This window comes from Eriocheir sinensis, chromosome 4, assembly GCF_024679095.1.
Source record: "Eriocheir sinensis breed Jianghai 21 chromosome 4, ASM2467909v1, whole genome shotgun sequence".
Classification (NCBI taxonomy): domain Eukaryota; kingdom Metazoa; phylum Arthropoda; class Malacostraca; order Decapoda; family Varunidae; genus Eriocheir; species Eriocheir sinensis.
The window spans coordinates 11,431,545-11,458,883 of record NC_066512.1 but is presented as its reverse complement, the minus strand read 5'-3'; the positions used below and the strand labels follow the sequence as shown (position 1 = coordinate 11,458,883).

The 27,339-nt window shown below is 42.0% G+C and overlaps 1 protein-coding gene across 1 annotated transcript in view; it reads left to right on the top strand.

Moving 5' to 3' along the window:
- Positions 1-25,744, top strand: part of LOC126982185 (probable ATP-dependent RNA helicase DDX46) — a 94,301-nt gene extending 68,557 nt beyond the window's left edge. Inside the window, exons 14-18 of the mRNA XM_050834033.1 lie at positions 5,671-5,913; positions 12,825-13,049; positions 13,210-13,343; positions 19,387-19,474; positions 22,355-25,744. Coding sequence (XP_050689990.1) covers positions 5,671-5,913; positions 12,825-13,049; positions 13,210-13,343; positions 19,387-19,474; positions 22,355-22,528 — 864 coding nt within the window. The 3' untranslated portion in view covers positions 22,529-25,744. The remainder of the gene's footprint in view (positions 1-5,670; positions 5,914-12,824; positions 13,050-13,209; positions 13,344-19,386; positions 19,475-22,354) is intronic.
- Positions 25,745-27,339: the final 1,595 nt, after the last annotated feature.

Genomic DNA, 27,339 nt, shown 5'->3' with positions numbered 1-27,339 from the left:
AGAATTCGTAACATGACCAATCATGGCTATTAATTATTGTCTGTACTCAAAGATAAATTGTGTGACGAATGTTCAGTGTGCTTGAAATAATTGTTGAATATTTAATTGTGATACTATAATGAAAATAGCAGACATGAACACTGAACTAAGAAATTAAGACACTCACTCACTCACTACGATGTTTGAGAATAAGTGCATCGAAGACTATTATTGAGGCTAACGTTGAAACTGTTGATGGCCCTCGTAGAGCGCTGCATCAGCGGCGGAGCAGGGCCTGAAACCTCATCAATGGTAACAGTAACGGTATAAGCCAGGAGGCATGTCACTTCACCCACCCACCAACTCTGCCCCAGATGGTCTACCCAGGCAATCCTCCACACAGCTGCCCTTTCCATTCTAAGCCCCTTCAAGGATCAGTCGACTTGCCCTAGTCATGAGTTACATTGCCATCCCCATGGTCTCCACTCATGGTTCTTTCATATAGAAACAACCCTATGACAGGATTGACACTTTGGCCTCCTAAAGATACTGGCCAGGGGTCTAGAGTTGATGATGTCAAAAGAGTAGGTGGATTTTCAGTTTTTCAGCACACTGAAATGTCATACTCTTAACCAATATTAGCAAACTACCAGATAATAATTAGGAAAGCTGAGCCTACCATTGTGCTCATGATACATTGTTGTTTACCGTATTTCCCATATGTCACTTTATTTTAAAAGAAGATTCGAAAAATCACCTTGCGTCTTATACCTCGATGGTTAGATTTTGGTAGGCCTAGGGGTTATTGTTACTGGTATGAGACCAACACCCAAAACACCTCTGTTTGATACTAGTTCCCAGATGTCCCCAGAATGAAATATATATGTTTGTAAATTATTACATAACAATTACAAATGAAAATAATGCTAAAATATAAAATTTACATAAAGTCTGTAAGATTGTTGTCTTGATGCTGTAAATGTGAGACGGCCATTGTTGGTGTAGATTCAAAATGGGCATTGTTGTTTTTGGCACTAACACCTTACACAGACAAAACATGGCATGATACACTCTTCTTGAAGGAGGTGAAGTCACAGGCAGGAGGAAATGCAGACGAAGGAAGGCTGTTCCAGAGTTTACCAGTGTAAGGGATGAAAGAGTGAAGATGCTGGTTAACTCTTGCATAAGGGGTTTGGATAGTATAGGGATGAGCTAGAGTAGAAAGTCGAGTGCAGCGGGGCCACGGGAGGGGGGGAGGCATGCAGTTAGCAAGTTCAGAAGAGCAGTCAGCATGAAAATGTCGATAGAAGATTGAAAGTGAGGCAACACGGCGGCAGAATTTAAGAGGTAGAAGACTGTCAGTATGAGGAGGGGAGTTGATGAGACGAAGAGCCTTAGACTCCACTCTGTCCAATAGAGCTGTGTGAGTGGAGCCCCCCCACACATGTGATGCACACTCCATATGAGGATGGACAAGGTCCCTGTATATGGACAGCATCTGTGCGGGGGAGAAAAACTGGCGGAGAAGATACAGAATGCCCAACCTCGAGGAAGCTGATTTAGTGAGAGAGGAGGTATGGAATTTCCAGTTCAGATTTTGAGTTAAGGATAGACCAAGGATGTTTAGTGTAGGAGAAGGTGACAGCTGAGTGTTGTTGAAGAATAGGGGATAGATGTTTGGAAGACTGTGTCGAGTTGATTAGGTGAAGAAATTGAGTTTTTGAAGCGTTGAAGGACACCAGGTTCTTCTTGCCCCAATCGGAAATGATAGTAAGGTCTGAGGTTAAGCGTTCTGCAGCCTCCAGCCTGGAATCATCTAGTTCCTGTGGAGTTGGCCTTCTATCAAAAGAAGTTTAGAAATGCAGAGTAGAGTCATCGGCGTAAGAATGGATAGGACAGTTCGTTTTGGAAAGATCATCAATGAAAAATAGAAAGAGAGTGGGAGATAGAACAGAGCCCTGAGGAACACCACTGTTGATAGGTTTAGGGGAAGAACAGTGACCGTCTACCACAGCAGTGATAGATCAGTCAGAGAGGAAACTGGAGATAAAGGTACAGAAAGAAGGATAAAAACCGTTGGAGGGTAGTTTGGAAAGCAAGGATATGTGCTATACCAATCACTTGTTGATGCAGATTTTCAGCCAGCCACTGAAGTTGCAAAGGCCTGACCAGTCTTGGCTCATGCCTGGTAAATCAACACTGACCATATCCTATTGCTTCATGTAATGCTGGAGTGCTGGTGTGAGCTTCAACAGGGGATGCTTGCAGACAATGTTGATCTCAAGAAGGTGTTTGATTCACTGCATTGTGAGGCATTCTGGGATCTCCTGCAATTCTGCAATATTCTTGCAAGAACCATTGGTCTGTTGACTTGACTGCTTTCCAGGACTGAGAGTGCTGTGAAGTATGGGCTGGGGTGGGGAGTCCGGCTTCTTTTCCGTGAACATGGGAGTAAGGTTGGGTTGTGTCCTTGCCCCATCGCTTTTCAACACTTGTATGGACTGGGTACTAGGCAGAGTCAAGGACTCAGTCATTGTGGAGCATCTGTTGGCAATACCAGGGTCACAGACCTTGTTTTTGCCAATGATGCAGTAATCCTTGCGAAGTCACTGGTGATGGCTCTCAAGACCTTGCACGAGAAGGCGAAGCCCTTGAGACGCCAGGTCTCCTGAGTCAAGACCGAGGTACGAGTGTTTAGAGGCTTGCTAGATGAAATAGTACAGTCTGTTCATGCGTGTGGAAAGGACATTGATATTTTGCAAAATTTCACATACCTTGGTAGCATAGTAGAGGACAACAGCGGGTTTCACCAGGAAGTCTTATGGCAAACTGGCTTGACCCACGGTGTTATGGACTCACTCAGCATGAGTATACAGTGATGTCAGTACTTATGCAGAATGTCTTCCCCAAAGTCTGTGAGACATGGACACTAAATAGTGACATGGAAAGGCAGATTGATGCCTGGTAATATGTGTCTATGCAAAATCATAGGATATTGCTGGAATGACTGTGTCAAACTGGCGATTAATCCATGAGATTGATTCAACATGTATTACCTGCATAGTCTGTCAACATCAATTCTGGCTGTGTGGGCATGTGGCACACAACCCAAAAGCTGACCCTGCTCATCGGGTTGTTTCTGTAAGAGACAACTCTGATCGGAGAAGGCCAAGTGGACACCCACAGAGTTCATGGCTTGAGCAAGTTGATAGATCCTGCCAGGTGGTACTTAGCATGAGAGGGGACCTGCATGGAGACTTGCCCGGAGGGACCCCCATGTTTGGCGTCGTAGGGTGGTAGTTTATGCCCCCATTGATTGATTGATTGATTTTTCCAAAATAAACTGTCCTATCCGCTCCTATGCTGACTACCCTATTCTACATTACTCAACATATTTTAACAGAAGACCCTTCCTTCACAAACTACATGACTCTAGGCTGGAAGTTGCAGAACACTTAACCTCACACCTTGCTATCATTTCTGAATGGGACAGGAGGAACTTGGGTGTTCTTTAATGCCTCAAAAAATCAGTATCTTCACCTGTCAACTCGACACAGTCATCCAAGTATCTTCACCTGTCAACTCGACACAGTCATCCAAGTACCTATCGCCTATTCTTTAATAACACTCAGCTGTCCCCTTCTTCTACGATAAACATTCTCATGATCTTAACTGGAAACTTCATAGCTCATCTATTGCTAAATCAGCTTCCTTGAGGTTAGGCATTCTGTATCATCTCCACCAGTTCTTTTCCCCCTCTCAGATGTTGCCCATATACAATTACCCTTGTCTGCCCTCGTATGGAGTGTACATCTCGTGTGTGGTTGGGCTCACACGAAGGCTCTTTATCACATCAACCCCCCTTTTCTTCCTGACAGTCTTCTACCTCTTAAATTCCATTTCAGTGTTGCATTTCTTTCTATCTTTTACTGTTTTTTTCATGCTGACTGGTCTTCTGAATGTTGTGGCCTGCTGCTGGGCTCTCAAGGAGATTTAACACAAATTTGTACTTGCGACAAATGACATAATATTCTTATATACTAGACAGGACCACTATACACAATGGACTAGTGCGCTTTCCTTTCTGGTACAACACTTCACTTTCTACTCACGACAGCGTAGATGAACACACGACACATGTTGTGTCTTGAAAAGAGAGGGACACGTGAGTGTCGGTCAGAATTATTTATAGTTCTGCCTCGAGTATGCTGAGGGAACCCCTTATATGGGCGGTTGTCTACGTCACTATACGTCACTACTACGTCATAACTGTTGTTTGTACACATAAGGCTTTTCCTCTGAGGGTGCACCCCTAACTCTATGATATGGCTACATCCTTTATGGTCATAGTACATAAGAGTGAATATTCATGAGTAGTCTTATTATACATGGCTTCAGTTTACATGATTCTCGTCCTTATAACCTGTGGCGCGGTGCTGTCGTTGGGTGAAGTGGGTGGTTTCGGGAAGCCGGCAGAGCGCCGGCTGTATGGTGGCCTGAGACGCCCCTTTTTACTTCCTGTGTGTTTCGATAATGATTTGTTCTTCACACTGTCGCCTCGCTGTTCTGTTCTTCAAATTGTTCTTATTATTAAATGAATTCTAACGTTCTACATCGCTTTCTTCTTCTTTATTTATTTGTGATGCTCGTACTGGGTCAGGTGATGTTACTGCATCTGTGTTGGTAGATGCAGCGCCCTACGGGGCACCACATGAACTTGCTAACTGTATGCCTCCCCCCCTCCTCTGGCACCACTGCACACAGATTTTTACTCTTGCTCATCCCTATTCTATCCAAATCCCTTACGCAAGAGTTGACAAGCATCTTCATTCTTTTATCCCTTCTGCTGGTTAACTCTGAAATAGCCTTCCTCCATATGTATTTCCTCCTGACTTGAACTCTTTCAAGAGGAGAGTATCAAGACACCTCTTGTTTGGACTCTTGTTCCTTTTTCCTTGCTGGAGCAGTGCTGATGGACTTTTGTTTTTCTTTGCATTTTACCACTGCCTCCCTTTCTGTAAGAAAATAAATGATTAGAAAGTTGTGTACAATATTCTTTTGTTAAAAAGCCCAACATACTCCTCACTTTATTTGTTGCCTCAGTGCATTGTTAGTTGAATTTTAGGTTTGACAAGATGGTAGCACCAAGATCATTAGTATACTGTACACTTTTGGGCTCTACGCTGCATATATCATAACTGAACATCGTATTCTCAGTTTCAATTTGAAGAATCTAGCATTCATATTGAAACCAGATTGCCCAGATCATTTTTGTGTTGGTTCCTGCAGGTCAGTTCATTCTGCCACACAGTCCCAACACCTTTTTCATCCTCTCATATGACAGCTCTTTACTACTTCTGAATGAATTTACTTAATGATTTAATAATCTAATAAGGGTATATATTGCTAATATTGATTTGTTTTTAAAATAATAACAATGGTTTTGTATAAATACCACAACACAACACTGTTTTCCGATGTTGTCAGTGTACTGACGGTCTGACTCCAGGTCAGTTTCCTCATGGCAGCCCGCCAGGATGGAAGCCGCTCATGCTGTCACTCTGCCTGTTGCCAACATTTTTGTGCATGTGTGTGTGTGTGTGTGTGTGTGAGAGAGAGAGAAAGATAGGGGGGGGGGGGGGGGATGAGGCGGGGAAGCAAGGCAATTAATATACTGTTCTTTCATTACAGAAACTTTTTGATGAATACAAGCAAAAGCTGGAAGGAGAAGGCAAGAAAGTTAAAACAGGTGGTGGTTTTCATGGTAAGGGTTATAAGTTTGATGAGTCTGAAGCTAACTTTGCATCAGAAAAGAAGAAGTTCGAGAAGGCTGCACTTGGATTGGCAGACTCTGATGATGAAGATATTGAGCAAGACATTGACCAGCAGATAGAGAGTATGCTCAACACAAAGAGGACTGTCAAGGAAATCAAGGTAATCCTATTTTGAATGAGATTGTTTAGTTTCTGTATCAATTTGAAAATTAGCAACTGAATGTGCTCCAATGAAACAGTATTGTGGCCAGCAATTCTTTTCTAGTCAGTTTTTGTGTCACTAGGTTTGACAGGCTTAAGGACCATATTTACAAATTTCGTTAATATTCAACTTACAAGGTTGGCTGACACATCATTTTGTTGGTAATGAGCATACATTAATTCAGTATTCTTTTTTTTTTTTTAAGTTAGTCCTTTCCATGCTTTTGTTGATGTTAAGAGAAAATGCCAAACTTAAATTTGCTAAGGCTTCGTCAATAACAATATCAGTTTATTTTATTTACCACAGTTTTGTTGTTTATCATATCTACTAAGCACAGCCGCCAGAAAATTTTGAAATTGTAAATATTAGGCCATTGATGATTTTTTTCTTTTGCTCATTTTTTTTGTAATTGAACTTTCATTATAATCCAAGATATTAACCCCTTCACTCCGGTGACGCCGACATCGGCGTCCGACGGCGTCACCGTATGGAAAGGGTTAGTCCTCTTCTGAACCTCTTAATCCTCTTCTAAACCTCTTAGGAGGATTAAGAGGAATTTAGAGGAGGATTGAGAGGTTTAGAAGAGGATTAATTCTCTTCCATTTCCTCTTGACCCTTTCCATACTGTGACGCTGATGTCTGCGTCACGGATGGAAAGGGTTAAGATAGAGTAATATTCTAGCGCCCAGGTCTTCTCCTTTGACTCTCAAACCTAATGGCCAAAACTAGTTGCTATTCGATTGGCACTATCAGAGCCTTTACACGTTGAAGTTAAAAAATGTTGGTTTTGAGAAAACACTTCAAAAGTTTTGAGTCCCTTTGTTATGAAAAACACCTGAGTATATTTGGGTAATAAGGATTATTACATATCAGGACTCATAGACAACACATTCCAGTCTCTCAAAATATAGCAAATATTACTTATTACACAATACATTGTGCCAGATTGGTGTATGATGTACGGGTGTGTATGCGTGTTAGTGGTGCCAGTTCTCCCCTGGTTGGTAGGACTCACTCTCCATCAACTTTTCGTCTTCTCCTATGTTTAGCTTTTCTACTTCTTCCTTCCTATCCTTCCATTCCCATCCCTTCCATTGCTGCCATGCTGAACATAATTATTGTTGATGTATCATCTACTTCACATGATACTGCTTGATAAGGAAGTAGAAGCGATGAAAACTGATTATTTGCAGGTTCACTACCTGTGACTAAAGTACAGTGGAACCTCGGAATATGAGTAACTTAGTGTATGAGTAAATTAGAATACGAGCATTTCAACTCGTAAAAAATCGATTTAGAGTACGAGCGATAAACTAGAATACTAGCAAATGTGAGGAAATGGCAAGCATCCGCCTGTGACTGTTTTGAAAATCCCACGCGACGACGGCAATCTCGTGGCAGCCGCCCAAGTTATTGGTCGGCCAAGCACATGTACACAGTCAGTGTACATGTTGGGCGGGTGAACTGACGTTCTTTCTGATCACTTCTTTGAGTATTTTCACCCACATAACACACAATGGCGCCCAAGAGGAAGACAGGTGCCACTGAAGGCAGTGAGAGAAGGAAAAAAGGATCAATAACAATTGAAGATAAGAAAGAGATCATTGAAAAGTCTGAAAGGGGTGTTTGTGTGTCTCAGCTTGCTATGCAGTACGGTCGTTCTACATCCACAATTTGCATTCTAAAAAAATATACCTATATATTTAATTTTTTTCAAAATTTTTTGGGCCTGGAACGAATTAAGTGGAACTCCATTAATTTCAATAGGAAAAGTCGTTTTAGAATACGAGTAAATTGGTTTACGAGCTCGGTCTTGGAACGAATTAAACTCGTATTCCAAGGTACCACTGTATTTGGTGCATGCTGTTCTGCTGTTACTCTGGACATAATGGCTGTGGTTTGTAGGTAGATGTGGAAGCTTATTGAAACGGTGGCATGAAGGATAGATAGGAGACAGGCTGAGGGAATAACAGGGCTACAGGCAGCACTGGAAGAGGGGCAGACTGGACATATGGCATCTCGTTCTCTCTTCTTTCCTTCTCTCCCACGCTGCTCTGGCATTCCTAGCATATCCAGTTCTTTCTTAGTGTGTCTGCTTCTTCTTGGCATTGTAAAAGTATGTATGATAACGAGTGAAGGACAGCGAGGCGTAAATATTTTCCCTCATGACAAAACAATGGGCAGCTCTCGTACTATACTCTGTTCACTCGACCGTGCTTCTGGCTCCTAGAGGGTTTTTAACGATGCACATGATAGGCTATCTGATCATAATCCTCGCTCATGGGCGCTGCTCGTGATTGGCTGTCCAGTTATGTGCTCAGTCACGGGCCTCTCTGGTGTTATGGTTCTATATTATTTCCTGTAGCTCACCTACACTATTGTGGTAGAAAGAAAAAAAGACTCAGTAATCATTGTAGAGCATAAATACATATGTCACAACTCAGTAAAACAAAACAAAAAAAATAATGGCAAGTATAATTGAAAGAACAATTCTGGAATGTTTATGAGTAGCGGCGAGTATCGTGTACAGCGAGAATCACTGCTGTGGAATGCGAGATGTTCGGTGTTTCGCTTATGTCATGGTTTTATCTATAATCTGTTTACACTATCGTGTTCAGAATGCTTTTCTTTCTACCAAAGTACTGTATCTTGTACAGTAGGTGAGCTACAGGAAATAATATAGAAACATAACACCAGAGAGCCCCGTGACTGAGCACACAACAGGACAGCCAATCATGAGCAGCGCCTGTGAGCGAGGATTGTGATCAGATAGCCTATCACGGGCATCGATACAAAACCATGCTAGGAGCCAGATGCATACTTCGAATGAACAGAGTATAGCTTAGCTCTTGGCTTATCACCCTATCCAAATGGGTCCATTTCCTTTCACAGTGATACCACATCATCGTAGTTTCCAAGTGGAATGAAACGTATACCATTATTCTACCGCAAAATCTCATAGCAAATGCATGAGGATTTTGAAATCACCAGAGGGGCCACCCAAGCACATCAAAAATAACTAAAAGCTCTTTAAAACAGAAGGAACTAAACCTTGTTGGAATATTTGAGTTACACCACCAATTTCTACACAAGTTCCTCTTTAATCTATATGGATGAAAACAGAAAATGAGCAATTTTTGGATAAACTCATAAATATGGTCCTTAACCCGGGAACTCAAACCTTCAGTTTTTGTCACACATACACAAACCTGGGGTGTAGCTAACCCCATTTTCGGATCGAGAAAAAACACGTTTCCTTTCAAACAATTGTATTTTTGAAAAATTCCACAGAAATTAGCCTCCTTCCTCTTCATTTTGGTTGTTAAAGTTACTTGACTCACTAAATTCTTCTGGTCTAAAAAAAAATAAAGGAAAAATACTGAAATTTCAAGTTTTCCCAAAAATTCGAGATAAAAATTCAAATTAAATAAAAAAAAATTCTTTAAAGAAACAGGTAAAAAAAGAATAACATCAACAACAGAAGGGAAGAGCTGTGAGCTAATGTTAAACAGGCTCAAAGTACTTAATAGTTAGATGTACAAGGAGTAGGCTGGTAGGCACCTGCTGAAATGGGTGAAGCCACTTCCATTGAGGTATAAATGGGATGCAAGAAGGTGCTACAAGCCCATCAAAGACATTATCATATCCTCACTTTCCATATCCCTATTGTCTCATTAACACCTGAGAGTAGTTCAGCATACTCTCTTAAGACAAATTTTCTTATTTTTAATGACAAACTACATACATGCAACTCACACACTATTTCCTCAAAATTTATTAACCCTCTTGTGCACCGTAAGTTTCCAATAAGTTTCTGTTCTGCTCATCATACATTTCTCAGGCCCGACCGGCCTTTTCTTGCCACCGCAATACTCTACATTCCTGGACGTATTTTACCCTCACAGATATATCGTACCCCAATAAATTTGGTATCAATGGCTTCATAAAGACTTGTAGTAGAACATGCGCAAATAAAAATAGAGTAAAATATATATATAAACAATACAAACTTGTTTAAAGTCTCCCTATAGAGTATTGTAGACAATAAATCCGAAGTACCAACTCTTTCCCACTCGCTAGCTTGAAATTTTGTGGGCCAACTTTTTTAGCCAAATATATGTTTCGAAGTGGAATTTAGTAAGGATTCTTGTGGTATCCTCAAATTTCTCATACACCTATTAGTTCCAGAGTTACACTGAGAAAACTGTATTTTTTCCTCTCCCGTCAGAGTAGGATAACAAATAAAAATCGCTCAAAGCTCCTCATCTACGCTCCTTAGAAAGGTTGCCATATGTTACCATTAAGAAACTTATCCCAACAAATGACGCTCCCAAATTTGATGCACTTTCACCGAAAACTTAATTTCTAATCAGGACCTTTTACCCTTTGATGACGCGAAACACATCATCGTGCGCGAGAGGGTTAATTTATTATGACGATGAAACTAACAGCCTCTGAAGCACCTGTCTGAGAACCACAAAACTCTGAGAATCATGAGTCACTAGAGTCTGTAGGCTATGGCCCATTCCCGGACATTAAGGGGAGGCGACGGTAGTTACTTAGGAGGTGACATTCATTCTTTTCAGATTCTCATGGATTTGGGTATGTATGTCTTTGTACCTTAAGTATAAGATCCCCAAATTCCATTGGGATACAATCAGTATTTAGCGGAAAAAATATATATACCATATTTCCCGCCGTATAAGACACTTTTTTAAAAAAAGAAGATTCGAAAATTCATCCTACGTCTTATACCCCGGTGGTTAATTTTTGGTAGGCCTAGGGGTTATTGTTACAGGTATGAAAACAACACCCAAAACACCGTTTGACACAATAGTTCCCAGATGTCCCCAGAATGAAATATACCGCATTTTGCGGTGTATAATGCGCACTTCTTTCACTTAGAAAATGCCAAAAATTTACCCCTGCTCAGTTTATGCCGAAGGTACAAATATTGATTGATTTAAATAATGAAGTGTGATGCAATAGAAAAGGAAAGTGTGAATAAGCAGAAGAGAGGAGAAGGACATGCAAAGCGATAAAACCATACAGGTCACAAGAAGAAGACGCGCCACACGTTGGAGCCGAGGCACGGAGTGAACACGAAACACAAACCACAACACCGCCATGGTGCGCCAGTCACCAGTGTGCTGGGTTCCTTGGTGATAATGGTTAAAGCAGCTATTACATGGGAAACAATTTGGCGGAGCAGGGTGCTGCCCGACGTGGCTGGCTCTGCTCTGCGCCCACGGGGCAGACTTGAGCGAATTAGGCTAAAGCTATTTCTGCTGTGCAGCGGCCCGGTCAGCTGATGTTTTCTGTGTGTGTGTGTGTGTGTGTGTATTTACCTATTTGTAGTCTACCAAGCCCGAGCTAAGCTCTAATAGTCTCATCTCCATATCTGCATTTATCCAGTCTTTCCTTCATTTGTTGGACACTGTTCGCTTCCACCACCTCTTCCCGCAAGCTGTTCCATGTGTTAATAACACTTGTATTTGAAAAACTATACTTTTTTAGGTCACTCCAACAGGTTCCTTTATTAAATTCCTTTCTATGTCCTCTCTGCCCCTGTGTTCTCACAGTTAAGAAGAGATCATCTCTATCCACTTCATCAAACTCATTTACCAACTTATACAGCGTGATCAGATTTCCTCTCTCCCTTCTTTGTTCCAGTGCCGTCAAGTCTATCTCCTTCTATCTGTCTTCATACGTCATATTCGAGAGTTCTGGGACCATTCTAGTTGCAATTGTCTGCATCCTTTCCAGCTTTCTGATATCCTTCTTTTTGTGAAGCGACCACACAACTGCAGCATATTCAAGCTTTGGTCTTATCATTATTGTTATTATTTTCATCATTTCTTTATCATTAAAATGGAATGATACCCTTATATTTTGCATCATCTTGTAGGTTTCTCCAAACAGCTTGTTTATGTGCTTTTCTGGGGATATTGTGTCTTGCATCGTTACTCCCAAATCTTTTTCTTCATGTACCACTTTTAAGTTTTCTTCTCCCATCCTGTATGTTTTCCTTGGTCTTTTTATACTTTCCCCATTTCCATAACATGGCACTTGTTTGCATTAAATTCCATCTCCCATAACTGTCTCCATTTATACACTCTGTCCAGGTCTTTTTGCAGCTCCTCACGATCTTCCTCCGTCCTCACTTTTCTTATTAATTTTGCATCATCTGCAAAAAGGCTCATATAACTTTTTATACCCTTTGGCATATCATTTATATATATATATATATATATATATATATATATATATATATATATATATATATATATATATATATATATATATATATATATATATATATATATATATATTATGAACATTATTGGTGCCAGAACAGAGCCTTGGGGAACTTCACTCTCTGCTCCTCCAATTTGATTTCTCCTCTCTAATCACTGTCCTCATTTCTCTACCCGTTAAGTAATCCTTCATCCACTCAATAACCTTTCCGCCCATTCCTCCCCACTGCTGTAGTTTCCAGATTAACCTTTTGTGCGGAACCTTGTCAAAAGCTTTTTTTTCAAATTGAGATATACACAATCAGCCCACCCTTCTCTCTCTTGCACCATGTCTATTGCTCTTGAGTAGAAACATAGTAAGTTAGTGACACCCGATTTCTCTTTTCTAAATCTAAACTGCCCATTTATCATGTTTTCTTTTTCTAAATTTTCGACCCATTGATTTTTTATTATACTTTCACAATCTTGCACATTACACTTGTCAAAGAAACTGGTCTTTAATTTAATGGTTCAGTTGGTGTGTGTGTGTGTAAGAGAAAGCAGTGGCAGAAGTACTCGTCTTGATTGAGTTCATTTTTATTTCAGATATATATTAAAGTTCTGTTCTTTCAGGCCCCTGAAGTGTCATCAAACTCAGATAGTTTAGCTGGCATGCCCTTCGGTGGTCCCTCAGCCTCAGACAAGTTAGAACTGGCACGCAGACTGGCTCAGCGCATCAATCTTCAGCACAATATTGGCAAGGAGGCAAAGGGTGCCAGTCAGCAGGCTGCTGAGTTTATCCTAAAGGGAGGAGCTGCTATGCAACCCACTATATCAGCCAAAACTGTTGCAGAACAGGTAGATTGATGTTACTCATACTTGTTATATCACTAAAAAAGTTTAAAGGGATTCAAGGGGGGAACTCTATAGGGTTAAATGGGATTTCGCCAACATGGATTTCACTACTGCAAACCAGTTACTATCTATCTAATACATATTTCTTGGTAATTTTATTCAGATGGCCCAGAAACTCAACAATAAACTGAACTATCAGCCACGTGATGACCAGGAGGAAGAGGAGGAGACAGCAGAAGAAACTCATCATAAGTATGAAGAAGAACTTGAAATTAATGACTTCCCTCAGCAGGCAAGGTAAGTGATGGTCATCAGTGACATCTTGCTGTACATATCCTGCAACATGCCAAGGTGTGGAGTCAAGTAAAAGTATTAAGAAGAGAACACAAGATTCTTGTCAAAAAGACTTTCACTGGTAGACAGAGATTGCCAGGCTGTTGTGCAAACTTGGCCAGGGTGGCTTTAGCTTTCATTCTTGACTCTTATGGAATGGTTTCACTGTTGTAGAAGCAAATATTACTGATAAATATGTAAGGCAGCAAGTATTACATAGAAATGTGTCAAATTATCATTTTTGTCCTTATCTGGCACTTCTTAGACCTTTTTGTAAAATGACAGATTAGTGAAGATTTACTCTGAGTGAACACATGCTGGGAGCCATTGATCAGATTATGCTATCTAAGTGGCCACAAATATTTCTAGTATATTTAACTCAATTTTCCTGCAACAATTGTCAAACTAATGGGGGGACAGTGGATGGAAGGCAGTGCTGTGCCATGTGGTCCCTCAGCATCAAGGAGATGGAAATACAATACCTCTAGAGTCTAAAAGGACTGTGAGGGAGGGAAATTGCTTCAATATTTCATTGAAACCACTTTAAATAAATTTCGATGAAAGTGTAGCGAAGAAGCATTGCTCTCCTTGCTTTATTTCTTGCAAAACAAAGCTATTGATGGGAAAACCTGGCAACATAAGTTGCCTCATCTTTTTATCAAGCTAATAGAAAGGGAAGTACAGTACCCTCTCGAGGTATAGCGCTAAACTCGAGGATCACGAAACTCGAGGTATTGAAATCCATGAAAAGCACTTATTGGTTCCGACCCGTGGAAAAAACTGACTTTTTTTTCGACTTTACTCCCTTGTTATCACAATTTTGTCGACTTTACTCCCTTGTTATCTCAAAATGCGTACGGTAATTGGCAGCAAATGGGAAGTGAGAACAGGTCGTTTTGAAGCCGCAGTTGAAGGCGGCTGCCTTACAATTGACTGGCAGTTCTCAGAACACGTTTGTGATCCACGTGGTGTCGTCTGCTAAAGTAAGGGCGGTAGCTCGCAGTACATTTGGACAAGCCTATAGCTTCTGGTAGTTTTGTGTGTTATGATATAATCTGCTAACTTTCTGTTATAAATCATTAAATCACTAATATCATGATTGACTTTTCAATGCCTATGGAACGTAAACTGCCGCCGCAGCCGCAAAATAGCTCGCAGAGAGGTTCAACTTGCTTACCGTTTCCATATTTCCCTCACCGCTCACAAAGATCACAAATGGACAAACTAGAACACAACCAGGCAAATTAATACTTTTAAAAGCTGTGTATTCCTACAACACGCATGCGTGGTGGACACAAGAATGAATAATTTCCGCGGGGAGATATTTCTCGCAACACCGGCCAGTGTAGTGGACCCCTCCTCCAAGGTGGACCCGACCGTTGCTGCCATGTGATGTGATGGTGTTGGAGGTACAGGGGGGTCGTCTAATATGCGAGAATATGGGCGGTTCAAAGCCTCGCATATCGCAAATTCGCATATTAGGAACCTTAAAAAGCATGTAAATAATGGTATATGGGCGGTCAGCCACATTTTTTTAACTTAGTTTCCAATGTAATAAACTGCTTTTTCGAGTTCTTTGGAGGCGCCATAATAACAACAACAGCAACAACAATAGCCCACAGGCTAGCTTGCACACAGCACAGACACAGCTTGTGAGAGCAATGGCTGCTTTAGACGTACTGATGAAGAGAACACGTGGAGCCGTCTCACAGAGTAGAGTTGCCAGATTGCGCCATTGTTTATTTCCCTTCCTTCGGGAAGTGAGTAACAGCAAGTTCATTATTTGGTAGGAAATGGATGTTAGCGAAGTCGGGAACATGAAATGAATGAAAAAAAACTGCTTTAGACGTACTGATGAAGAGAACACGTGGAGCCGTCTCACAGAGTAGAGTTGCCAGATTGCGCCATTGTTTATTTCCCTTCCTTCGGGAAGTGAGTAACAGCAAGTTCATTATTTGGTAGGAAATGGATGTTAGCAAAGTCGGGAACATGAAATGAATGAAAAAAAAACTTTTCTCTTACTACCGAGTCAAGTCACCGCTCCCACGTGCTCCACCCCCCAAGGGGGGGAGGGAGGGAGGAAGGAGGTCGCATATGAGGTGGTTCGCATATCCCAAGTTCGCATATCAGGCGACCCCCCTGTATTGCCATTACAACGGCACCAGTGTAGTGGAACATCTTCTTCTTTTGACTTGTAATGCTTTATATCGCTTCTTAGGTCCTCTTTCTCCACACTTTTATACTTCACAACATGCACTTAGTTACTTCGCAGTGTGCACTTATTCACTTCACCCTGAACTTAGGTGTTTTTCTATCCTTTTCTTTCCCTGATTTTGTTTTTCTATGCCCTTTTGCTATTTTCCACTATAACTTTTCACCGTCGCTGCTATGCATTACAGGTCAAAAGAAGAAGAAAAAGAGGAAAACAACACCAAGAGTTCTACAATTTTCATATACTGGAGAAAAGTTTTTTGGACTGTGGTTCCACAGCACGGGGTGTTCTCTTATCTTGTTAATCAAGAAGTAAGCAAACCAGCTCTGCCAGTCCATTTTACGAGTCTATTGGTGGACCATCTGTCATGCCCCGAGAGCATATTTTTCTATCTATTTCCCAACACGACCTCTGCGTGTATCGTAACAACACACGAGAAATTAATCAAGACAAGGTGAGGGTATTCACCGGCTGCCTGGGCTGGGATTGAACCCGCGACCAACGTGTCGGGAGAGCCACTCCTTACCGAGTCGGCCAAAGAGGTACCCCACTGGCTAAGTGGGTTATGGGAGGCTCGTTCATCAGGCATAGTTGCCGCACTACACGACTTCCCCTCTATATAGATTAATTTCTGTGTGTTGAGACCTTTAGACTGTGACCCATTTTGGTGCACTATTTCACAATGTCCCCGTAGAGACATACCTCCAACACTTCCCATTTTCTATTACTCTCGGAGCATGGGCCATCCTACCTGTCACCCCTTCAGGGAAACTCAACAGAACTGCAGGAGAGGATGCCCACTGCTATGCCACCACTGTCATGCCCCGAGAGCATGTTTTTCTATCTATTTCCCAACACGACCTCTGTGTGTATCGAAACAACACACGAGAAATTAATCAAGACAAGGTGAGGGTATTCGCCGGCTCCATGGGCTGAGATTGAACCCGCGACCAATGTGACGGGAGAGCCACTCCTTACCGAGTCGGCCAAAGAGGTACCCCCTGGCTAAGTGGGTTATGGGAGGCTCATTCATCAGGCATAGTCGCTGCACTACGCATCTTCCACTGCTCCTCACTCCTCAGCCACTGCCGTCGTCTGGTTGTTTACATACAGCAGTGAGGTACCCACTTACCCACGCTCGTACCCACAACCGTTTTCCATTCATACGGACACCCAACAATTAACTCGCTCCCAGTTGGGCATACGGGCAACCGCGGTTACTCTTAGCCCTAATGGTTGGGCACCGCCTTTTAAGGCAGCATGTATGACGCTGACAGTAGGTAGACGCGACCCATACATGTCAAAGCACCGTGAAACTCAGGGTGGCAATGCTCGAAAGTCAGGATGGTAAGAATTTAGGACCAAGCGCTAAACTCAAGGATCGCAAAACTCAGCGCAAAACTCGAAAGGGTACTGTAAACTCAGGCTTTTAGTGATAGAAGATACATACTATACTCCATCGACTCTAACTTGAGCCCTGCGGCTTGGCCCAGGGAAACACCCATTGTTTACAGATCTAGCGATGACCTGCACATGGCGATCTGTCTCACTGTTAGTCTGTATATTATCTATTTATGGAATATATACATATTCATAATACGACGCATGGTGTTATGAATGGCTTGGGATTAGAGGGAAAGACAACAACTTAGTAAGCCTTCCATATCACTTGGCAACATGGCTCATGCAATGAGCCATGTTGCCGCCTGACGGAACTTGGCAACAGGCGCCAGGCCGCACCATTCAGCGTTACGCCACAATAGACAACTCAAGTAGATCTCATTCAACTCAAGTAGATCTCACTCGTACCCTGCACAGCCATGAGAGAGAGAGAGAGAGAGAGAGAGAGAGAGAGAGAGAGAGAGAGAGAGAGAGAGATAGCAACCCTCTCTGAGGAGAGTAATGGAGTGATGTGGCACCAGCGCGGTCTGGTGGGGAATGCCTGAGTCGCGCCCAAGGGCTCAAGTTAAAATCGATAGACTATAATGTTTTAACTAAACACAGTTTTTGTCTGTGCCAGCTTAATTTTGAGAAAATTAATTCAGAATAAATGTTGGGAGGTAATACTCAATAACACCGTCGTTCAGGTGAGAGTACCAAATGTTAATTTTATTTGTAGCACATGCAGAAAGGCAATTACATAGTTACTGCAAGTTGCAATATCTCAAAGAAAAATCTGCTGGCTTGGTAGCCTGCAAGTGCCATCTGCTGGCATTCTGAATGAAGTAAACATGATAGGCTGCTCTCACCTGACACATGGTGTCTATATATATTACATACCACTCCCTCCCAGTGAAACAAGCTGTCTGGTGGTTCACAGTTTTTTTCTTAAACAGCAGCAGGTTGCTGACCCATGGTATAGCACAGGCATGATAGTGCCATGTGTTTGAAGATATTACTGCACAAACCTAAGCACTTTTATGTTTCGGCCTATAATGCTGGTAGGCTTTCTCAGTGGGGCCTGATAGTTGGGTAGTTGGGCCCCCCAGCCTGTTATGGTGCAGGCAAGTGTTTATAGTGGCCCATCTTGCTTGGCTCATGCTGCCCCCAGAGCTTATCTTTGAGCCTCTTTTAGAGAGAGAATCTGAGTCCGGGTTGGTAGGTGGTCTTCAGAGCAGCATGTGGGTAGTCTTATGCCACTTGGCAGTGCCTGAAAAATCCCATCTGTGGCAGCAGGCAAGACTCGATCAAGATCAATCATTCAAGAACAATTAATATTTTTGGGCAGCTCCTGGGGGCACTATGAATGGCAAAATATCTTGCTGGAAAACAATTTTTTGTCTCATACAACCCAAAAAAGACAAGTAGAGCACTGAACGATGTAAAAACAAACAATTCGTTTACTTCATGTGGCAATGCTGGGTGGATGAAAGTGTTCTTGGGAGCAGGGCCATTGATGCGGGAGTTGGGTGGGTATCAGAGGGAAAATAATACACTTTACAATCATATGTGAACATTATCTTACAACTTATCATCCATGGAGTAAGCATTGCCTTATGCATCTGAGGCTCCTGTTCTCCCTCTGCCTCCCCCTCCTCCTCTCTCACTCCAGTTGACAGCACTCCCTCACTCAGTACATCAGCTGAGTCTTCTCCATATATCTACTGTTGCTTTCCTGGTCTTCCTGCCACTGTGGACCATCAGAGAGTGATGAGAGTGGTTGCTCAGTTTACAATCAATGGTATACTTTCTGAAGGTGTCAATGACTTACAAGTTTGCTGGTAACTTTACATTTGGCAGCAAGTCTGTGACCTTGAGCACCAGGAGCGTGTTTACACGTCACGCTTCCTCACACCGGTATAAGTTGATGGTTGCATGATTATAATTCGGATCATGTCATTTTGAACACAGTCTAGTACAATCTTTCTCTTCACTAACACCTTTTTACCACCTCCAATTCCTCCCCCACAGCCACGAACATGGGAGCCAGGGGGCTGGCTAGTGTCAAAAAATTATGACAAAGTAAAACCTTCCATGACTGCTACAGGCTGATTAATCTAATGATAGATTGTGGTGTGAGAGGGGCATGATGTTGCAACAGGAGGTTCATTGGATTTTACCCTGGCGTCGCAGGAGTTTTTGATATGCAGCTTGGAACATCTGTCATCTTAAGATGTCTGGTACAGTTTAAGGGTTAATGGTGATAAATTTGTCATGCTCTCTGAAATTGCACAGATTAAATGCAGGTTAAAAGCAAACAAGTAATTTAAAATTTATAAACAGTATGCAATATACTGTGAAGCACAGTATGTTTTTCAGTGTGATATCTATGTAAAGAAGGAAATATTTTTTCAGGTGGCGAGTTACCAGCAAGGAAGCCTTGGCACAGATCTCGGAATATTCTGAAGCAGGAATCACAGTGCGAGGCACATTCTGTCCTCCGGTAAGTTCCTCTGCAAACCATACTTTACTTTCTTTTCCAGCACAGTAAGTATGGAAGCAGCTCAAGGAAAAGAAAAACACTATAGTATGGAAGCAGCTCAAGGAAAAGAAAACACTAAGTAATGCTTATGTAAAAGAAAATAGAATTGAGTAGCCATAAGAGAGGATCAATTTCCTATGAAGAGGTGTCATGATACTTTCCTCTTGAAAGAGTTCATCACAGACAGGAGGAAAATATAGATGAGGGAAGACTGCTCCAGAGTTTATTAATGAAAGGATAAAGATTTTTGTTAACTCTTGCATAAGGAATTTGGAATATAGCATAAGGATAAGCCAGAATAGAAAATTGTGCACAAGAGGGATGTGGGTGGGGTGGAGGCATGCAGTTAGCAAGTTCAAAAGACCAGTCAGCATGAAAATATTGATAAAAAATATTGAGGCAACATTACGGCAAAATTTAAGAGGTAGTAGTCAGTAAGAGGGGAATCAATGAGATGAAGAGCCTTTAACTACACTATCTAATAGGACTGCTTGTGTGGAACCCCCACACAGGATGTGTGGTGGGCAAAGCCCCTGTATATGTATAGCATCAGGGAGGGAGAAAAGATACTAGTGCAGACAATACAGAACGCCTTACCTTGAGGAAGCTGATTTAGCAAGATGAAAAATTAACCCGGTAGCAGCGACGGGCCAAATTTGTGCCATGATTTTAACCCCCCAAAATAGATGATACATAAACTGATCACAAATGCTTTGATTATTATTATGAAATGGTTTGTGTGAGGGGTGATTTTTTCTCATTTTTCTCGCTTAGAGGGACCATTAAAAATCATGATCACTGCTGCTACTGGGTTAAATTTCAAGAGATTTTGAGTTAACCCTTTCGTTGCTAAATCCTCACGGCGAGGACTAACGTAACTTGCCGTTGGTGCTAAATCCTTGCTGCAAGCTCCAGTTGCATTCAAATTTCCCACGTATGAGAGTGTTCCAACACTATTTATCACCCCACAGCATTGCCAATTCAGTGGGTTTTCCACTAAATTTGGTGGAAAATCATAACAGCCTAGCGCTGAAAATCTTCGGATGAGTTACTGGTGGATGTTGCTGTCCAATATAGCGGCATTTTTGCATAGCTTCACCTATCACCTGACTGATATTTTGACGGAATAGTTGTAAATTTTGCAGTTGGCAATACCCTGCCAGCACCCCATCATGATATCTACTCAGTAGTTGCCTCAATACGGTTGACCGTCGCGCACGTATAAATGTACGTCTTCACAGGCAACACCCCCTGAACATGCCTGTATGTTCGCAGGAAAGGCTTACATGACCATATCTTATAGATCTTGGTCTCCTCTTTCGAATGGTGTTTTTTGTTTTGTAGCTGTGGTGAGTAGTTTTTGAGATACAGAGCTTAAAAGAGCGACCACTATGTCACTTGCTGGTGGTGCTAAAAGCTCGCTGCAAGCGCCAGTCGCACTCACAGCAAAACACCCCCTGAACGTGCTGTACGTTCATAGGAGAGGCTTACATAACCGAATCTTATAGATCTTGGCCTCCTCTTTCCAATGGTGTTTTTGTTTTGTAGCTGTAGTGAATAGTTTTTGAGATACAGCGGGTAAAAGAGATCCCCCCTGCCCCCGCTGGGCTGCCCGAGTGCGCCTGGGGGCATAGTCTCGTTGTGAGCGATTAGCAATGAAAGGGTTAAGGATAGGCCAGAAATGTTCAATGTAGAAGAAGGGGTTAGCTGAGTTTTATCTAAGAGCAGAGGATAGATATTTGGAAGTTTGTGACAAGTTGACAGGTGAAGATACTGAGATTTTGAGGCATTGAAGGATGTTGAGTTTTTCTGTCATCAGACGTGGGCAACAAGCATGACGTCAGCGCCGGAGAGTGAGAAGCTATCCGGAATTTAAAGGGCGTGCGTAACTAGGTCTCTGTCGATACTAAGTGACTAACTGGCACCTTTTTTGTGCCTTGCCACCACTCCGTGCTAAAAATAGTCTACAGTTCCTGCCTACGCATCATGGCGTCTGCAGAGCAATCTTGTTCCCTCGCCCGTCCTGTTTTGGCGGTCTTCCTTTAGTTTCTGCTCATTGTGTGCGTGCTGAGCATAGTCTTGACACCTCCACTGATATACGTGATGTTCTAGATAACCAATATCTTGTTCACAGGAGTGATCAGAGGAGTGGGAAGCAGAAGTTGGATTTTGGGGGGGAATCATGGAATTCCAGCTAAACGGTCTGTCCAGATCATAATCTGATTTCACTGTTGAGTTATATGGATGATTTTCTACAACTTTTATTCGATGAGATTCATTCCAGAATGAAACAACTACAAAAATTATTTTCTGCGTTTCACTGCAACTTTGGCTCTCTGTAGGCAGTAAATTTCCGGGTCAAAGATTTTAAACTATATTTTACAGATTCCATCGTGATAAAATGAGGAACTTTTCTACAATAAGTTTTCCTGTACGTTGCACCAGTAAAAAGTTGGAATTTGGGGGAATCATGGAATTCCAGCCAAATGGTCAGTCCAAATAAAAATCCCCCATAAATAGTGAGACAGGTGTAGTTAAGTTATAATTTTTTGTTGGAGCAGTAGTTTTATTGCCTTGGATACCATTCTTTACAGGCAATGCCCTCATTTATCCAGGTTTGGGACCAGTTTTTAGTTGGGTTGGCTACCCCCCCCCCCCCCTCTCTCTCTCTCTCTCTCTCTCTCTCTGCATGCATGTGTGTGTTTTTTTAAGTATATATATATATATATATATATATATATATATATATATATATATATATATATATATATATATATATATATATATATATATATATATCTATCACACATATCACTATTGTAACCTTACTTTAAATTTCAGGGTAAGAATCCACCCGAGGGTGAGCGGAAGCTGTTCCTGGCTATTGAATCTACGTCTGAGCTGGCTGTGTCAAAGGCAAAGGCTGAGATCATTCGGTTAATAAGAGAAGAACTAGTGAAGCTCCGTACCAGTGCTGGACCTGCCAAAGCTCAGGGACGGTACAAGGTTCTGTAAGATAGTAGGTCATGACTGCAAAGAAACTTGAACTTTGCTCTACCTGTATAATTTCCAAGTAATTTTATGCTCAAAATGTTAACCTGACGTAGATAAAACCTAACAAAAAGGTTTGAAACATGTTAAAGTCCATGAGCTAAAATCACAGGGAAATGGCATGACAGTTGTATGGAATCGATACCTAAGCTTCAAGTCAATTCTGTATATGATGTGAAATGTGTTTTGTATGCATACATTTTAGAACTGGATTGTCAGTTATACCATCATTCAGACAAATTTAAATAACATTTAAATGATTAACATTAAGAAGGTTGGGTACAAGGTAGAAAATTCAAAATATGATGAGTAAATAGAAACAGGTTTTATATGACGGTTTCAGTTAAGAACATGAAAATGCTTCATACCTACATTCTGAATTCATCTTGTGACTCAGTTTGTAGCATTTTGCTTCAACAATGGATGTATATGTCTGTGGAAGAAAACTGGTTTATAAGCAGGCAATATCTTTCTATAAGTCAGAAACTAGTGAACTCCTTGAATGTATAAGTAATGGTAAGTATATCACAGTAAACAAACAGGCATATAAATGTAAAGGACAAAAGTATAAAACTGCTTATCATACAGAGAAGTCAATGTAGAATGGTAGAAGGCTGTCTTTTCTCAGAAAGTGTAATGGGATGTTAGTGCTGCCCTACATTGGTTTATCAAAATCATTGGAAACCTTTTATTTGTATATAATGGTGGGAGAAGGAGCTGAGAGTGATTCAAGAGCTGTCTGTTGTTAACATCACCCATCCCTAAAAATATTGATTAAAGGACCGCATTAACAATATTCCCCTGAATCCTTAAGCCACGTCCACACGGTCCAGCACTGTCTGGGGGGCACTGCCCGCTGAGTGTATTTCTCCCACTTTTTAGCATGGTTACCAGATGGGGCAATTCCCGGCAGGCTCCATACTATTGGGCAGTGCCCGGCGGGCCTTGCCCTCACCAGGCAAGGCCTGCGGACTTTGCCCGTGGTTTTGTCCACGGCTGAGCTGCCGGTTCAAACTTCAACTGGTTGGTGGGTAGTCGGCAGTAACGAGGGGTTATGAGCGGGCTGTTTGTAGTGCTGTACGATCACCATGGTTTGCGCCATAATTCAAAAGAAGATTGCACTCTATACAATCATAATTGGTGCCTGCATAAAAAAGAAACTGAAGAGATCACAGAAAAGTGTATGGTGCAGGGAGCGGTTGCAAAAACGAGGGGTTTTGGGTAGTTTTGTGACTGTCTTGCGTGAACTACAGGATAAAAAATAGATTCTTTTTGTCAGTTACATGAGGATGGACATCAACACCTTTTATACACTCCTGGCGAAAGTGGAACCTTACATAAAGAGGCAGGATACATATATGAGGCAAACATTGCACCTGCAGCACGTCTGGAGGCAACTCTCAGATTTCTGGCTAGTGGGTGTTCGTACACATCCCTCCAATATAGTACGAGGATATCTAAGCAGAGTTTATCCGCCATCATACCAGAAACTTGCCAAGCTATATATGAAGTTCTGAAGGATGATTACATGAAGGTGAGATAATATGTAGTGAGCCTACGCACATTGTGCATCTGGCAGTGTCGTCGCTCCATACCGACGTCAAAACTACGGCCACTGCCCGTGCCCTGTATGAGCTGCGGGCACGGGCAATTCGATGCTTTGCCCGCTAAATGTACCCGCTGACAGCCAAAGCCCTCGTGCCCGCTGGGCAGTGCTCGACCGTGTGGACGTGGCAATACCCCACAGTGCTCGCTTCTGATGTCATCAGCGCTCATTCCCGCTTTCTATCGTGATCTGGTAAGTGTTTGCCCGATGGGCATTGCTCGATCGTGTGGACGCACCTTTAGCAATGTGTGATTATTGCATTATATAAGTAATTTTATGAAAATGAGTTAGAATAGTATCTTGCAAGGAAAAGCTGTTCAAGTGCACAGATATTTTTGTGTATTTCATCATGAAACACTAATCATGGTCTCATGAAATATGGAAAAAAAAAAATCATCCTATGCACCATTGTCATTATGTTGACACCTTTGTATCAGATGAACTCATGATTGTGCAAGGAACTGTGCTGCTGCTTATCTAGGCAAGGAGTAGCCTAAAGCCCCGTTCACACTGTGCCGACTCTGTGCCATGACTACCCACGACTAGGGTACACGAGGTCTTGGGTGTTGATGTGAAAGGGTCTAGTCTGTTCACTTAAGTCTGACCCAAGCTGACAACATAAACCTAAGCGTGTTCGTAAGCACAGTGCAGATTAGCAGAAAGTGCTGTGTGAGATAAACACAAACGGAGGTTAAAGAAAACTTTGAAGCCATAGCATTAGCCAATTAGCACTCAGCTTGCTAACATGCTTAGGTTTATGTTGTCAGCTTGGGTCAGACTTAGGTGAACAGACTATAATTGGCCGAATGTCCCAGAGAGTCAGCAAGACACCAAGACCCCAATAAAACCTCCACCCCCTTCTTGGAGTGTGGGAACCAACTTGTCAAATGTAAAAGTCGCTGGGTTGTCGTGGCCCAGAGTCAGCACAGTGTGAACAGGGCTTTAATGTTTGCACCATGGCCATGCCACTATTTTTAACATGACATATTCATTGGAAAGCCTCATGGTCTGAATGCCCATTACCAATACTGTTGCTAGACAACAAGATTAAAGATATAAGAAATCTCCAAAATTGTATTACAAACTGCCTCATGTTACATTGTTTTCACCTGATAAAAGATTTTTCATGACAAACTGAACAGATTCCATTAAGCTGTGGTTAAATCTGTAAAATATAAGTAACAAGTTCAGTAGATGAATAAAAAATAAAATGTGTTCATGAGGTACAAATTTCTAAACTAGACCAGTGTAGCAATGCTAGGAAAGTCTTGATGCTGACTAAGCTGGAGTTCAAGTTTACAATGTATGCAAGTTTCAATAAAAAAGTTACACACCACTATTGAAATGGTACAAGAGTAACATGTGCAGATAAATGAACACCAAGGAAAAATATTTATTTTCACCTTTGAAATCTATTATACCCCTCACAAAGCAGTAACTTACCAGTTTCACAAAATGTTCAACATAGTCATCCTAGAAATTGTTCCTCACATGAAATTGTTTTCATCATTAATGCTCACACTATCAGTCCCATATCACTTGTTCACAGTATGTAAGTAAAGCTGACTTGGAATTGTGGTGTTTTCTTGTCATCCTTAAATAAATAAAAAAATTCCTAAACATCATGAAAGGGTATGAGTAAAAGAAAAATGCCTGATTTCCCTTTCTCATTACTAAAAATTGTAGCTCAAAACAACAGTGAGTCTCGCCAGGAAGTCTCATGGCAGATTGGCTTGGCCCACGGTGTTGTGGAATCACTCAGCACAGGCATATGGCATTGTCGATACCTTTGTAGAAGGGCAAAGATCTGGATCTTCAAGTCCCTGTCTTACTCTATGGCTTTGAGACATATAAAATAGGGACTTAACCCTTTCATTGCTAAACGCTTGCTGCGAGCTCCAACCGCACTCAAATCTCCCACATATGAGAGTGTTCCAACACTATTTTTCACAACACAGGATGGCCAATTGAGTGGGTTCTTCACTAAATTTGGTGAAAAATCATATCAGCCCAGCGCGGCAAATCTACAGACGAGTAACTGGTGGATGTTCTTGTTCAATATAGCGGCATTTTTGCATAGCTTCACCAATCACCTGACTGATTCTTTGACCAAATAGTTGTAAATATTGCATTTGGCCAGAATCTCAAGGAAAGATGTCCACAGTTCCCTCAATATGGCTGATCATCCTGCACACACTGACGTAAGTGTTCACATTCATCATTCCCTAAACGTGCATGTACGTTCGCAGGAGAGGCATACATTACCAACTCCTATAGATCTGGGCCTCCTCTTTCCAATGGTGTATTTGGGTTTTAGTTGTGATGAACAGTTTTTGAGATACAAAGGTTAAAAGAGACCCCCATTGGGCTGCCTGACTGCGCCTGAGGGGACAGTCGCGTCCCGTCCAAAGAAAGGGTTAAGAGAGGCAGACTGATGCCTTGGGTAATAAATGTCTACACAGAATCATGGGATATCGCTGGAATGACTTTGTGTTAAACCAGCGACTATTCTATGAGACTGATTCGACATATACAGTAGAGCCCCATTTAGCGCGAGAATTAGGTGGATGAACGCGGTTGCGCTAACTGAATTCGCGCTAGTTGAATAAAGTAACCAATATGAAAAAAAATTATTTGGTGCACATGTGGGTCTGACTTTTGGGTTTGATAATTACTCAAAATAATCACTCACATTAAAAAAAAAACCTACGATTGGCTGAGCTCTGAAAACACACTTGTGATTCGCTGGGAGTCCGATGACGTCATCGCTGGCGCTCACCCGGTCAGCGGCCTCGTTGCCTTAAAGCAGTATCACACTGGCCGTTTTCTTCTAACCGTTGTGGCTACTGGCAACGCCCGTGCGCCCATCCGGGAGCAAGTTGTCGGTTCACCGTAACCTGGTGTCACACTGAGCTCTTTTCTTCACACCACGTTGGCGGCAGCTTGGACAACCGGCAAATCCAAATTTTCCGGGTGTGCGTCACACACGGCCAAGGTCAGTTGCCTGTATCCACATCCACAACGTAAACAAAGCACTTGCCCTGTATCAACATGGCATCGTCTGCTAAAGTAAGGGCTCTCGCGGCTTGTGCCGCGCATCATGGCGGCTTGGCGCAATTTTCAAAATTCAGTTGTGGTGGCTGCTCGCGCTAACTGAGGCTTTCGTGCT